The 14,256-nt window shown below is 35.9% G+C and overlaps 1 protein-coding gene across 3 annotated transcripts in view; it reads right to left on the reverse strand.

The window, feature by feature from the left end:
- stag2a (STAG2 cohesin complex component a) overlaps window positions 1-13,409 on the reverse strand; it is a 28,689-nt gene extending 15,280 nt beyond the window's left edge. Inside the window, exons 1-14 of one of the 3 annotated variants that reach the window (XM_056457674.1) lie at window positions 13,160-13,409; window positions 12,405-12,487; window positions 12,041-12,116; window positions 9,870-10,004; window positions 9,132-9,228; window positions 8,977-9,053; window positions 7,367-7,571; window positions 5,845-5,996; window positions 5,598-5,671; window positions 5,375-5,498; window positions 1,096-1,194; window positions 880-959; window positions 678-785; window positions 402-510 (exon numbers count right to left, since the gene is read on the reverse strand). In XM_056457674.1, coding sequence (XP_056313649.1) covers window positions 402-510; window positions 678-785; window positions 880-959; window positions 1,096-1,194; window positions 5,375-5,498; window positions 5,598-5,671; window positions 5,845-5,996; window positions 7,367-7,571; window positions 8,977-9,053; window positions 9,132-9,228; window positions 9,870-10,004; window positions 12,041-12,116; window positions 12,405-12,442 — 1,374 coding nt within the window. In that variant the 5' untranslated portion in view covers window positions 12,443-12,487; window positions 13,160-13,409. Of the gene's footprint in view, window positions 1-401; window positions 511-677; window positions 786-879; window positions 960-1,095; window positions 1,195-5,374; window positions 5,499-5,597; window positions 5,672-5,844; window positions 5,997-7,366; window positions 7,572-8,976; window positions 9,054-9,131; window positions 9,229-9,869; window positions 10,005-12,040; window positions 12,117-12,404; window positions 12,506-13,080; window positions 13,103-13,159 lie in introns of those variants that run through there. The other 2 variants (XM_056457675.1, XM_056457676.1) reach the window with 2 other exon arrangements.
- Window positions 13,410-14,256: the final 847 nt, after the last annotated feature.

Raw genomic sequence — 14,256 nt, forward strand, 5'->3', positions numbered from 1 at the left:
CAAAAGAACTGGAATAATTTTTTCCCACCCACCTCATATTATTTCCATCACATAAGACTTTCAAACAAACACAAAGTTTCTTGGGAAACAAGACACTTTTGTGAGAGAACAAAAAAGTTTTGCCAGTAAAAAACAAAAGCACTGAAATATCATTTTTCTTCAATCTCATTCTTTTAACCACCACTGTATGCCTGTAGAGGCTCTGTACAACAACCTACAAGTCATGTGCTTGTTGCATAATCAGAAGGGATAAATCATGCAAACATATTGCAATCTGCCTTTGTTAAAGCCTATTCTCGTTCATGTGCATCTCAGAGAAGGACAATGTTTACTTGAAATACCAAAGATTTCAAACATTTATATAACATTGCATTTATTATAGTGGAGAACATCAAGCACACCTCACTCTCCAGAAAGAATAAGACTGTTGTTCTGATGAGGTTAGCATTCAAACACTGTCTGCCTCTCCTAGGCCGCCCCTCATCCTCTGGACCGTGATGGCTGAACAACCTGTGAACACGGCACCAGCACACATGCAAAATCTTAGTGAGCTACACAAAGCTGCCCTATGATGGAACCAGAAACGGTGCGTTGTTAAGGATAAGATCAAATGAGTTTAATTACTCTGGTATTTATTAAAGCACAGGCTATATTGTGTAACAAAAAAAGGTGCTCACTTTTTGTAGAGAAACTCCCCTGCTGCCACGGCAACTGGTCGATGGGCGGAATAAACCAAGTGATAGACACTCTCACAGTCTTCAGCCATCAAGACTTCATCACTGCTCCTGTGTGCACAAACAAAACACACTCGCCGTGTAAATGAACACATCAGAAGAAAACGCACGAGTCTGAATGATGAATGATCAATGCTGAACTCACTGCAGAACCAGCGTCAGCAGCTTAATGGCCTGAACAGCAACATCATATTCCTTATCCAGAGTCATGGACACGATTCGATCCTACAGACACAGAGGAGGAGAAAACGGTCAATAACAAAATTCATTATTCAGAACCCTTCACAAATATAAAGTAACAAAGTGATACCAGGGGCAGAAAAGTGTTTTGCAGTATCAAGCGTCCTATTGGAAGACTCACCTTGAAGCGGCTGGTGAAGAGTTCCAGTCTGGCGTTGAGTTCTCTGCTGTAATACAAACCCTGAAGAGCTGTGAGACACTTCAGACGCACCTCACCTTGCTGGACAAAGAAAAAAATCATGCTTGTTCATTTTTTAACCTGCATATGTAGTGGAGATCAAACATCCTAACAAGAGCAAATGAGCAGTGTTTGTTTGTTTGAACACTCAAGAAAACATTTTGCTGCTTGTTCAAACTACTTCTTTAAAATGAGCTGAATCAACACAATTGTTGAGTTTTTATTGGGACAACTTAATTGTTTTATGTTCAATCTACTTGAATTCGTAAATGAATGAAGTTAATTGATCTTTAAGTGGATCTTTAAGGCACAACAGGAGAGAGTTTTGTGGAACCCAGCATTTCTTACAGTGTGTAACTTTTGTCTTTGCCTCAACTAGAATAACAAATTAGTAACGGCATACAATAAAATAAAATCACAACTGTTAAATCCCATAAAAACAAAGAAATACGTTCCGATACCATTCAGGCCTGCCACACAGATAAAGGTGCAGTAGGTTTTTGTTGTGCTGGTTGAAAGTCTCTTCACATTCCATTAGTACTGATTAAAGTAAATGATCTAAATGTATTTATATGTATTTTTATTTTCTGGGTAAGGCATAAGATTAAAAAGTGGTTATCCTAATAAAATTCGTCAGGCCGACAAATAACTCAAGTAACTCAAACTGTCAAACTGTATTTCTGCAGAGCCTGTTCACACTGACAGATCCGTCATTTGAGCGTGCATGTGAAGCATGGATCTACAGCCAATATTGAGGAATTTATTGATTTGATGTATTGGTGAATTTCTGATGATCACATTACTTTCAGTTGCATGCTTATTTGGATGATGTCATTATTATTATTTATGTTTTTATGGTTCATTTCATGCCGTTACCTTATTATCATCCTATATATGTTGCATTATTATTATAATCCTTTGTGTGTTTGATCTTTATACTTTTATGAAGCCATTTTTAAGCAAACTGTATTCTGATGAGCGATGCAAAGATACTGTGCAAGCACAGCCAGAAACAGCAAAAGAATTTAAAGAGCAGGAGGTGTAAGTAACGTAATAGGAACAGATGTATGAAAGTAAGGTCATGAGGACACTTGCGTTCTGTTTCATGTGCGACACCTGCACACTCAGACATGCACTCACGCTCAGTTGCAATGACTTCCAAAATCCTATGCCCCTAAAACTACCCATGTGTACTTACAGTTGACAACTCAATGTACAGTGAACAAGATATATTGTTGAGCGTTGTTTCAGCTGAATTGCCAGCAGGAAGGAAAGACCTTAACTGGCCGTGGATAGGATTCCTAAAAACCTAAGATTCTATTGGTGGTAATGAAATTACTCAATTGTCCATGGGTAGGGAGACGCTGGAAGAACTAAGATCCTATTTGTGGAGAAGTTAATGGAGGTGTGCTAATGTGTAAATTTGGGTGGAGTGTTAAGACAAAGTGTATTTAAACACTGTGCTGGCGTACACTCATCAGACATTCGGCAGGTTGTCTCTATTGTTACTGATTGCTGTGACAAATGCTTCTGCCTAGCAACTTTAAAGACTTCAGACTTCTTTATTTTTTGAGACTTTGACTATTTTTTTGATAATGTTTTTGCAATCCAGAACAATTTTCCACAACACTGACAGAGTGAGTGACATCAGGTAATCTCAGCCTTAACCTGGACTTCTTTCAGAAGGACCAACATGGGCTTGTATCCACGAAAAGAAAGACCAAGCCAAAAATGCAGAATCAAAACTCTAAATTCTGAATCAATATCGGAATTACTTTTGCACACTGGAGGGAAATGACGGTACGCAGTTCAAAACAACGATCTGAAGGATGACATTATGGCTGAAGTATTATGTTTAGACAATGCTTTAAAACTATTTTAGCCACGCAAAGTTTATGTGGATTGTGTATTTTTTTATGAATGGGTTTATGTGCACAGAGTTTTTTAGCCACTGAAAATGTCATCTGAAAGATTAACTATTTGCAAGTTCATGGAGTACCGTTTACAGCATCGATAACACAGTCAGTTAAATAGATCTAAGCATTTGTTTAATTGTTCAAGGGTAAAAGGAGATGAAAACAAGCGATGTACGAGGATCAGCGAGCACAATTGAAAATGAAGTCACTTGTTGTCTTGGTATGTAAGTGTAGTGTAAAAAGATGATAGGGTATTTCTGTTTTTAGCAATGCTTTTTTCTGAACTGATTTGAATTCAGTTAACGAAACATAAGTAAATAGTGCTCTTCCGCCTAACCAGCTTTACTGAGGTGAAGTTTGATTTATATTCACACATTCGTTCATTTTTTAACAGCAACACGCTCCAACTCTACTGTTACTTTGAATATTGGGTCTGAAATAGCGTGTAGGTATGACTTCAAAACAACATGAGCACTATTTCATTGACCATGAACAATGTTGTATTTTATAGTCATTGGCTGATTATATGATTTCACTATTTAGAATTCAAGCAATACTTTTCTGAAATTATATTATTAAGGAGTGTGAATACAATTATAATATTATTAATGTGCGAATATAAAACCAACTTTACCCCAATGCCAGTTTTGAGGAAATAAAACTCCTGCAACCGCTGGCCTGTCAACAACTAAGCTGGGCAAAGTGTGTCTCCATAAAGTTTTCTAACTGGTAAATGACAGGATCTAGTGTTGTATAAGGTTGTCTAACATCATCAGATCATCATCTATTATGGCAGGGGAGGGACGTACATTTTCAAAGCTATTATGCTAACGTTAACAGTTTGGCAGATCACCTACTGCACCTGTAAACACTTACTGAAATAATTATTTTGGTCGCATTTGGAATGAAACCTTTTAAACGCTATTTTTTTTATTCACTAGGGGAGCCCGATAACATCTGCCTGACTTTAAGAGGTAAGAAGAGAGGATGAGAAGGCCATCAGTAATGATTAACTTTCACCTTTATCTCTGTCCTTTCTATGTACAGTTGTGTTAGTTGATTCGGAGGCTTGCCAATTATTTTATTTAAAGATTATTACAATTCTGTAAACTTTATTCTTGAGTTTGCTTTGTAGATGCTTATACCAGGCAGGCAGATAAAAGGTTAAAGCACTTTTCTATAATGGATTGATACACAAGTTACAAGATATGATCATACTAACACTAAAACCACTAAGCTTAATTCTTTTTAAAGCACATTTCATGAGTTGCACATATTCTGAAACACAGTATAAAACACTGAAATATCTGGGGGGAAAAAGAGGAACACTTTTCAATAACTCCCAGTTACTGGTGTTAATCAGCAACTAGTGGTAAATTCCTAAATTATCTGGCAACCTCCATTTAACTGAAAACATAAATTGCAGAAACATCAATTCTAAAGTGACTGAAACCATCCAACAGGGGCCACCCTTTCAGCCACAGCAGGTAAAGTTTGTTCTTCCAAATCTGTAATTTCTAGCACGCCGCATCTTTTCTTTTACTAACTCATTTAAGTCTTCCAGAAAACACTGGCTGTCGATGAAAGACAAAATGCAATCGGTTAACCACAGTACTGAAAGGTCTGTAATCTTCCTACTCTCTTCTTTAGTTGTAATCTTTCTTTGTGCTGCAGTGACTTGCATTTTGATTTCCACAAAATCAAGTGATTTTTCAGGGATCGAAATTGCGATCGTTTTGGTCGCATATGCACCTGAAATTTTATCTATGGGACCTCAAAATATATTTAGGAGCATTTGTGCGAGAGCATAAAATTGTTGCGTGCGACCGGTTTTCACTGCAAAATGTTCACCGCATGCGCAGATTTAGGAGACATTCATTCAGAATGCAGTTTTGCACTTGAAACACAGCGCTCAGGAACAGAGACACATTTTCCTCACGCATGCATGTATTTTTTTTTTGCTTGTTAGTTTTGATTAGTGTTGATTTCAAATGCAATAAATCTGTTTATATAAAACTTGTAGTAATGGTGCTCATAATTGGTGGGTGCAACTAAATTTTGGCTGGTTGTCTAATTTTTTAAGGTTAGGAGCCCCAGTGCTACCAAGCAAAAAGGTTCATTTCGAGCCATGCTTTGACAATTAGGTAAAACACCGTTCTACTAGCATGGAATAACATAGTAATTCTTTCAAATAAACAATGATAAATAATACATTATTTTTTATGGAAACATTGTGTTGATATTTTGTCCTCTAGTTTGGATCTCCACTGTATAACAATCAATCTGTGAGCATGTGTTTGTGATACCTTATCATACATGGTCCAGCCCACGTACTTCAGGTAACTGTCATTAAGAAACGCCTCACTGTACATCTTCATCCACATGCCAATCTCCTCAATGCAGACGACTCTGATCTCAGCAATCACATCCCTGTACATACATTAAATAATAAACCAGCTCTTAGAAAATATTATTTTTCAAAATATTAGTAATTCAGTCAGTTAATTAAACTTTTAGAAACCTGCTCACCTGTATCTGTGGATGAATACACCTTTAAAAATGGCATTCATCATATTCTCGATCTCATCCTGGTTTTCCTGGAGCTAAATATTGCAATAAAAAAAACAGGCTTGGATCAGATTTATTGCTTCATTTTGCACCAAATGAAGACAAAAAATTGAACCTTCACAGTTACTGGTGAACCAAATACACATATTAAAATACTAAACATTTTGTCTGGCAATAGATTACATGTGCGTGTGGGTATGTGCCTCACCTCTTTGCGCTTCTGCAGCAAAAGTTCCAAGCGTTCATTGGCTCGTTTCCCGATGCTCTTGTTGCGTTCAGTCTCATACTGTCGTTGTGTGTTGTCCAAATTGATGCTTAGATTTAGAGCAACGTTCACCAAAGCAGTCATCATTTTCATGGCTAAAATACAGTGCAGATGGTAGAGTTTAGGAGTACACTTCATTCATTTATCATCCTCACTGAATATTGCAATGCATAAAATGCAACCTCTGCAATTTTTGTGAATTAACACCTTAACACCTCCTGGCAGTGCAAACAAATAATGTATCGAAAACATGTTAAAAAATGATTTATTTTAGGTCACACAATATTTTATTTATCACACGTAATGTAATATGAACATGTTGCATTGTGAAATACACAAACTAAAAGTAAACAAATGCAAAAAGACATAATGACAATAGAGTACTGTTCAAAAAGTACTAGGTCTGTTTCTTTTTAAAAGTAAAAAAAGTAAAAACAGCAATATTGTGAAATATTTGTAAAACATTTTAATGAAATTACACTTTTACAGTGTAATTTACTTCTATGATGACTATTCCGAACTTTTAAGAGTCATTATGGTTACAAGATCAGAAATTATTGTAAAATGGCAATTTGGCCTTCAAAACAAAAAGATTTCTCCTATTATCAGTGTTAAAGTTGTACCGCCTAACACTTTAGCAAAAACTACATACATTTCTGCATTTTAGGATTAGCAGAAAGTTCAAAAGAAAATATATGATCTGATCTATTCAATGTCTTTACTTAATAACAGGACTTCTGCAGGTTTCAAGTCAAAATTTAAGACATTTAATACCTTTTTAAGACTATCATGAATTTAATTTCAGACTAATACAGGAATAAACAAAAAATAAAGTTTTTTTTTATTCTAATGTTAATAGAAAATATTTTTACTTGCCAAATTAAGTGTCAAAAAAAGCAAACTCTTGTTGCATACATGCACGTTTTAAAATTTATAATTTCTTTAAAAAAAGTCTAAAAACTATTAAAAAAAAGTTTTAAAAACTATAATAAACAGAATACATGCACAACAGTCTGTCCAGATCAGTTTTCCCCACCATAAATACACATAGAACTTAAAACATTAAACAAATGTTTTAGAAGTACGATTATTAAACCATATTGGTAAATAGAGTTAAAATATAACTTTGGTAAAAGTTCAACTGAGATGGATTGCTGGTGATTGGATAGCTTTTACATGAACAAAAGAAAATTAAGACCAGTTAAAAATGTTTCAAAGACCTACATTACAATATTTCAGTGACTCTTTAAGGTCTAAAATTTATTTTTTACATTTAAACACATTTTAAGGCTTTTTAAGACCAAGCAAACACCCTTAATAATAATAAAAATAAATTATTTAAATATAAAAATCAACTTCTAACCTTTGAGCATTTGTCATGAAAACTATTTACATTCAAGTGTATTGCTGGTGCACTGTGGTAATATTCTGAACACTGAATGATAACCAGCCCGAGTTCACCAACCTGCCAGAGTGCTGGTGTGTCTGAACGCTCTGACCTGTGAGTCTGACAGGCCGGTGAGCAGAGAGATGAGCGTGTCCATCATGTACTCATCATAGATGATGCTGTACTGGCACTGTCGGACCAGGGTCGCGATGAACTCACACAAGTTTGTTTTAAACTTCTTCCACGCTGGACCTGCCATCGCCAGCGGATAATCGCCACTGTCCTGAACACACAAAAACACCCTTTATACACACACATCCACTGGCTACATTAGCGTGAACAACATTGCAATCAGACAACCAGATTTAAGGGAAAGATTTACAATATATCATGACTGCAGTTAGACTTATGTGCTTCTATATCATTTTTATGTAACTATTAATCCCCTCTGAATTTGGGAATAATTTACAGTTAAGGTTAGAGTTAAGGTTTATATTTTTGAACAGGAATAACATAGATGTTGCTCAAGAATCGCATCCTACTTAGCAAAAATCACACCCACCAATAACACATGCTCACAGTGATACTACTGAAAATCATGATGGCAATGTTTATACCCACACCTAATCTCAGACAGTCAGATTGTAATACTTCTTTTATAAATGGTTACAATATTAGGGCGTACTCACACTATGTACAGCTGCCTTGAACCGGCCCGAAGCACGCTTGTCCCCCTTCCCGTCTTCCCCGATGGCCCGCACTCCAATTACATTCGGGCCCGAGCACGCTTACATCATCGATGATGCGCTGTTCAGTAAACACCTCCGCTCAGCACAGTGGAGATTTCTTTAGTTATATTGTTTTAGTGCTTTGGGATGTGGTGAAAAGCAATCAAATATTTCGCCGGACAGATCAACCAATTTTGACACTCATAAACAATCATAATGTCCTCGTGCTGCAGGAATTATGATGTTTGCTAAAGGTGCAGCGAGGGGTTTGTGTCTTTAATAATCTACGACAGTTTGGGTTCAATGAACAGTAAGAATGATTAATAAATCCATATGAAACAGTCCTGTAAAAGTCACGTCTGATCTTCAATTTCAGGCTCAGGCGCGCTTTACACTCACACTGAGCCCAAGTGAACCGCGCTCTGGCACACCTCTCCCAATCGGGCCAGGCCCAGCACTCACACTTTTCAGACGATCCGGGAAACGGGCCTGGGCACGGTTCGGATAGCATAGTGTGAGTACGCCCTTAGTATCTGGGATGCAGTCCGGAAACCATAGTTTACACTAAGATTTGCTATAATGTGTGATTTGACTAAACAGAGATCATAAAAGACTAAAGAATAAAGGCTTGGACCCCAAAACAACAAATCATATGTCAGAACTTAAAGGGATAGTTCACTCAAAACTGAACATTTGGTAATATTTTACGTACCTTCCACTGAACACAGAAGAATAGATTTTGAGGAAAGCTGGAAACCTGTAACCATTGGTTACAGGTTTTCAGTTTTCATCAAAATATCTCCCAACAGATACGGTGAGTAAATAATGAGTGAACTATCCCTTTAAGAGTTTTCCTTTCAGTAGCTTCAGTATCTTCTCTCTCCAAGCAAACACACCGTTTTACATATCATACATGCGACCAGCGTCAGCTTCTCTGGTGTATCTTGCTCATTAACATACCTCATCAAACTCTTCTGTCATTTTCCTGATGATCTCAGAATTCTGCATGTTTCTGAACATCTCAAAGCTCACCGTACCTACAATAAACATCTGCATTTAATAAAACAAAACGCACTTCAATTATGCAAACTTATTTAAACCCGGAAGAGACACACCTTTACAGCCAGAGCAGTGGATGAAGAAGTTGATGAGTTCCAGTAGAGCAGAGTCTCTGTCAGTTTTATAGGACTCGATCCAGTCATCAACCACTGACTGCAGGATGAGAGAAAATACACACACACGCTCAATAATACACACACAGCCTACACTAAAAGCACACACTGCATTAGGCCTATATATGTTAACTAATCTGACACGCAACTGATGTACGTGATAATATACTGGAGCACCTTGAGTGTGTGCAAGGCCCGGTTTACACTGATATGTTTTAGTTTTAAAATGCATAAGTTTTACTACGGTTGCGTCACATTACCCCGGAGTTTTTGCTGAAGAGGCTGTTTTCATTTTAAAACGCTGCTGCTCCGTGTCATCACATTTAACAACTATATTGAGATGAAATCCAGCAGTACTCATGACGAACTGTCCGACGTGCACTGCTCTCATCTGGGGAGGTGTGCTCAAAGCACCCGCTGACTGACTGGAGCTCAGACGTGCACATACGCTGCAGTGCATGCCAGATATGTGTGTGTGGTCACGTCATATGCATTTTCAGTGGTGTAGTGTGGACAGAAATCTTTTCAGAAATGAGAGTGTGGATATGGATCGTTTTGGTTCTAAAACGCCGCTTTAAAACTAAAATGTATTAGTGTAAATGGGGCCTAAGACTTTAAATGTGAATGAGGACGTATAATATTTCAGTGTGTGTATAAATATGTTTGCATGCATGTTGGTACCTGTGTGGCACTCTTGCCCAATCTGACAATCTCAAACAAGCTGAGATTCTCCATGTCATTCTCCTGATGGTGGCCATTGACCCGACCCCTCACCTCGGAGGCCTTCAACTTCTCCCCAATGCTCTTCTTGCCCTTCTGTTAACAAATAGTAAAAAGCATGGGGAAAATACATAAAAAAAGCGAATGGCTATTCAACCTCAGAACTAACTAAAATAAATTCTCAAGAAGCAAAAATATAATATTTTACAGTATAACGATAACATTTCCAACTAAATCTTTTTTAAAAATCTTAAATGTCTTTTTAAACGTTTATATATTTACATATACAATATTTATAACATACAATCATATCAGTTTCCTAATAAACATTCATTGTACAAAAAAACATACAAATACCAACAAGACTAAAACGAGTTATAAACAATCTTTTAGTTTAAAGATAAATATTCTAAAATTGCTCCAGAGGACACCTTTTTAAACATCACCCTTAAAATATTTCCTGAAAAAAACGTTCACTAATATAGTTTGAAAAATACACATTCTATTAAAATATGTTTTATCATTAAAATATTCTTACATAAGTCATACAGGTTCTTCTGCCCCTTTCAATTAATGAGTGTGTTAGTCTTGAATGTCCGATTCTACATTTCTTATGTACAACCTGATCATGTCCATTTTTAAAATGGTAATTATTTCTTTCATTTACAAATAGACTAAGCACATTCTCATTAATATACAGCTTTAAAAGAGGTTTAACATCAGACACAGGAATTTTACATTCCATTATGTGCAACTGTATGTTTTAAATGTTAAAATGACAAGATTCATTTCATGGAAAAATGTAGTGACCCGATGAATAAACTCCTATAACATTTAGCATATAATATACAGTTACATTTAGTACAATTTCATTTTTTACATTACAATTTTAAAATGATAAAGTTAAACAGCTGTGAATGCTAATATTATCAACTTTTATTCTGACAAAAGTCTTGCACTTGCTTCTCTTTTTCTGACATAATTTAATTACAGGTTTTCTCAGTTGCTTTGGCTCAATTCTCAATTAAAAATTGTATTTTTCAAAACAATACGCTTAAATTCCTGAACAATTAGCTTATTGTTCATTTCAGAGGGGCATTTCTTATTGATTTAAGCAAATTGCAAATGCTTTGGCACATGTGTGCAAACACTAAGTACAATTTTTTGTGGTTTGGACAAAAACTAATAGCATATGGCTTGTTGATCAAAACTGATGAGTCGGTACTCATTTTTGCTCTCGAACTATTTACAACCTCTCAATCATTTTTCATCATGCAAGCCAACACACTCAAAACTGTTTATTCAATCATCTGTCATTTGTATATGCACGTTTACACCATAAATATCTGATGTTGACATTGTTTGTAATGTCTGCTAAATTGGTAAACGAACTGTAGTTGCAATACAATTTGCATTACCTATCTATCATATATTCATATATGGTACCATATATATATATATATATATATATATATATATATATATATATATATATATATATAGACTGCCCACAACACAATCAGTACATTACAGTACAAGTGCAGTAACATGATTGTGGAAGAGCAATTGGAAGTTTAATCTCTGGCAAGGCCAACAAGAGTGACAGAATGTCCACCAAGAATATTTGTTTCATAGATGATATTTTGTAGTTTTTTTGTGTGTGTGTATTTGTGGTAACATAAGAAATATACAATACACAATAGAGTAATTGGTCAAACAAGATTGCACTTTGCATGTAATACATTTGTACACAAATAAATATACTATATAAATACAAATGTTCATTTATTTTACTATTGACTCTTCTCAACAAATATCAGATTTTATTTAAACCTCAATTTCCATGGTTGACTGTCATGGTGAATAAACAACTAATTATTTTTGTACTGTGGCTCACATGATGACAAATACACTATGTCTGCGTGGCCTTGGCCAAATTAGTGACACAATAGCTAGGTTTTAGAGCATGAATTAAATGTTTTGAATTAAACATCTTTCTCTGTGAATTTATGTTTTGAATTTTTACTGCAATTGTCATGTCCATAACGCTGGAATCAGCCATATCTGAAAGATGATTGTTTGAATAAGGAGAACTGAATGCATGTATGAAAAAGTTACTGGCACACACATACCTTTCCTTTTGCAGGTTTCCCATTTCGCCCTTCATGATCTTCAAGATCCGTGTCCGAGAGCAGAGAGTGTCCTTCCCTAAACAAAGTGCAGAAGTGTGTAAGTGGACAGTAATTCAGCTGTGTTCAACAATAGGATAGGTGTGCTTTGCGTGAGGACAGTGCTGAAACACTCTTTAGTATGCTTGACTACACTAAAGCTCATGTACATAAGCAAGTTGTCATTTAGCAGGTGCAGAACTCAAATGTGCCTATAATGGCCATAAATACTGTCTAGGTAAGCAGATATCCATAGTTTGAGATACAGACAAGCTCTGTTGAAGAAAGAGTGAGTTAACGTTATGGTGTGTGTGTGTGTGGCACTTACTGGTAAAAGTCTGCTTGAAGCTCTTGAGCTGCTATCATTTTCTCAACATCTTCTGACTCTTCTGGAGTTCAAGTGTCCCCACACTGCAGTGAAGAGACAGACTTACAAATGAAGAAGAAGAAAAAACAGCAGCAGCATAAAAACATTATCTGAAAATGTCTGCATATAATATCAATATCTACGTTTGCTTTAAAATAATCATAACGACTCATAATGCGCTTTTTGAATAAGGTTATTAATGCGGTGGATGTGTGAAGGACGTGTGCATTATGTGTATACTTTAATAATAAATATCAAACATTTGCCGTCAAAGCATTACTGTAAGCAATATCTAACCGATAAATACCAGACAAACTCACTAAACACGTACAATGCCTATGTATTCGTGTAATGTGTGGTCATTTATTTAACTGTGTTATTAATGTTCAGTTTGATTTCCGTAAACACAGGCTAGCATGCTAACAAGCTAACGGGGCCTCCAGCTCCTCTAACAGTCATTAAAACCGCCCCAAACCCACCAAACAATGTCAAAGTCCCTAAAAAACCACATTAAAACTTTACATTTTGTCACAATAAACACATTATAGTGTTTCAACAATACTCAAAATTTAAACTAACGGCTAAAACTGTTTGTCATATGAACGACTCTGGGAAATGCATCCCACCGCGAACTCACAGTAAAATGTCTTCAATTTGTTTTGTTTTTTCTAAAATCGCTGATATTTATGAGAATCGGCCGCCATTTCCTCTCTCACCTCCCTCAGCGTGAGTCCAGCAACATCAAACCCGCCCAGAGACGCCGCCGAACGGAACCGAACCAGACCGGAGCTCCGCGGTTAAAGCATTAAAACATGATCCAAGTGGAACTGGCCCAGTTCTGTTGGTGTTTCGGAGCTGGAAGAGGCAGTTTGATGTTGTGAGCGGACAGGAGTAAAAATACAGCCTCGAGAAACCCAAAACACACTTATTACGCGTCCACGGCTCCACGCACACCCACATTCTAGTATCCACACACACAAACACACCCACACATTTTTACATCATGGGACTCCCACAGAACATTTCTCAGTTTTGTTTATAACGGTTTAGTTTCTTAATCACAGTTTTTATTTATAATCAAAGAAACGTAAAGACTTGAATATTGTTGACTTTATGTCAAACAGATTTTGAAGTGTTTTATTTTGTCAACCATTTCAAATGCTATGTAAAAAAAGAGATATATCAGACCTTGATATAAAAATAACAGTACTTAAAAAGTGTCAAACATCCAATTTTCCATTTGAAAATTGAGGAACAACAAGTGGTACAATAAAGCTTTGACAGATCAAATTCAGCTATTGAATTCTGAAATTAAAAATTCAAGCTATAGAACGCAAGAAGCACTGAAATTCTGTGGAGCTTTGGTGTTCAGACTAGTAAGATATCACAGAATTTGTGTTTTAATAGATAATGTCAGGACATAGCTGTGTTATGAAATATATTGGGGGGAAAAAGCACATATAGAACATCTCTCAACTGTTATTCTATTGTTTTGTTTATAAGAGTATAGTTTCTTAATCACACTGTTTCTATTTACAAACAAAGAAACGAAAAGACTTGAATATTGTTGACTTTATTCATGTCAATCAGATTTTGAAGTGTTTTATTTTGTCAACCATTATGCTGTGGTGTAAAAAAGATATATCAGACTTGATATAAAAATAACAGTACTTAAAAAAAGTGTCAAACATCCAATTTTCCAAATGACAAAGAAAATTGAGGAACAATTGGTACAGTAAAGCTCTGACAGATAAGACTCAGGTTTCTTCTGAATTCTGCAATTAAAATCAAGCTATAGAATGCAAGAAGCATC

The sequence above is a fragment of the Danio aesculapii genome, chromosome 5 (genome assembly GCF_903798145.1).
Source record: "Danio aesculapii chromosome 5, fDanAes4.1, whole genome shotgun sequence".
NCBI lineage: Eukaryota > Metazoa > Chordata > Actinopteri > Cypriniformes > Danionidae > Danio > Danio aesculapii.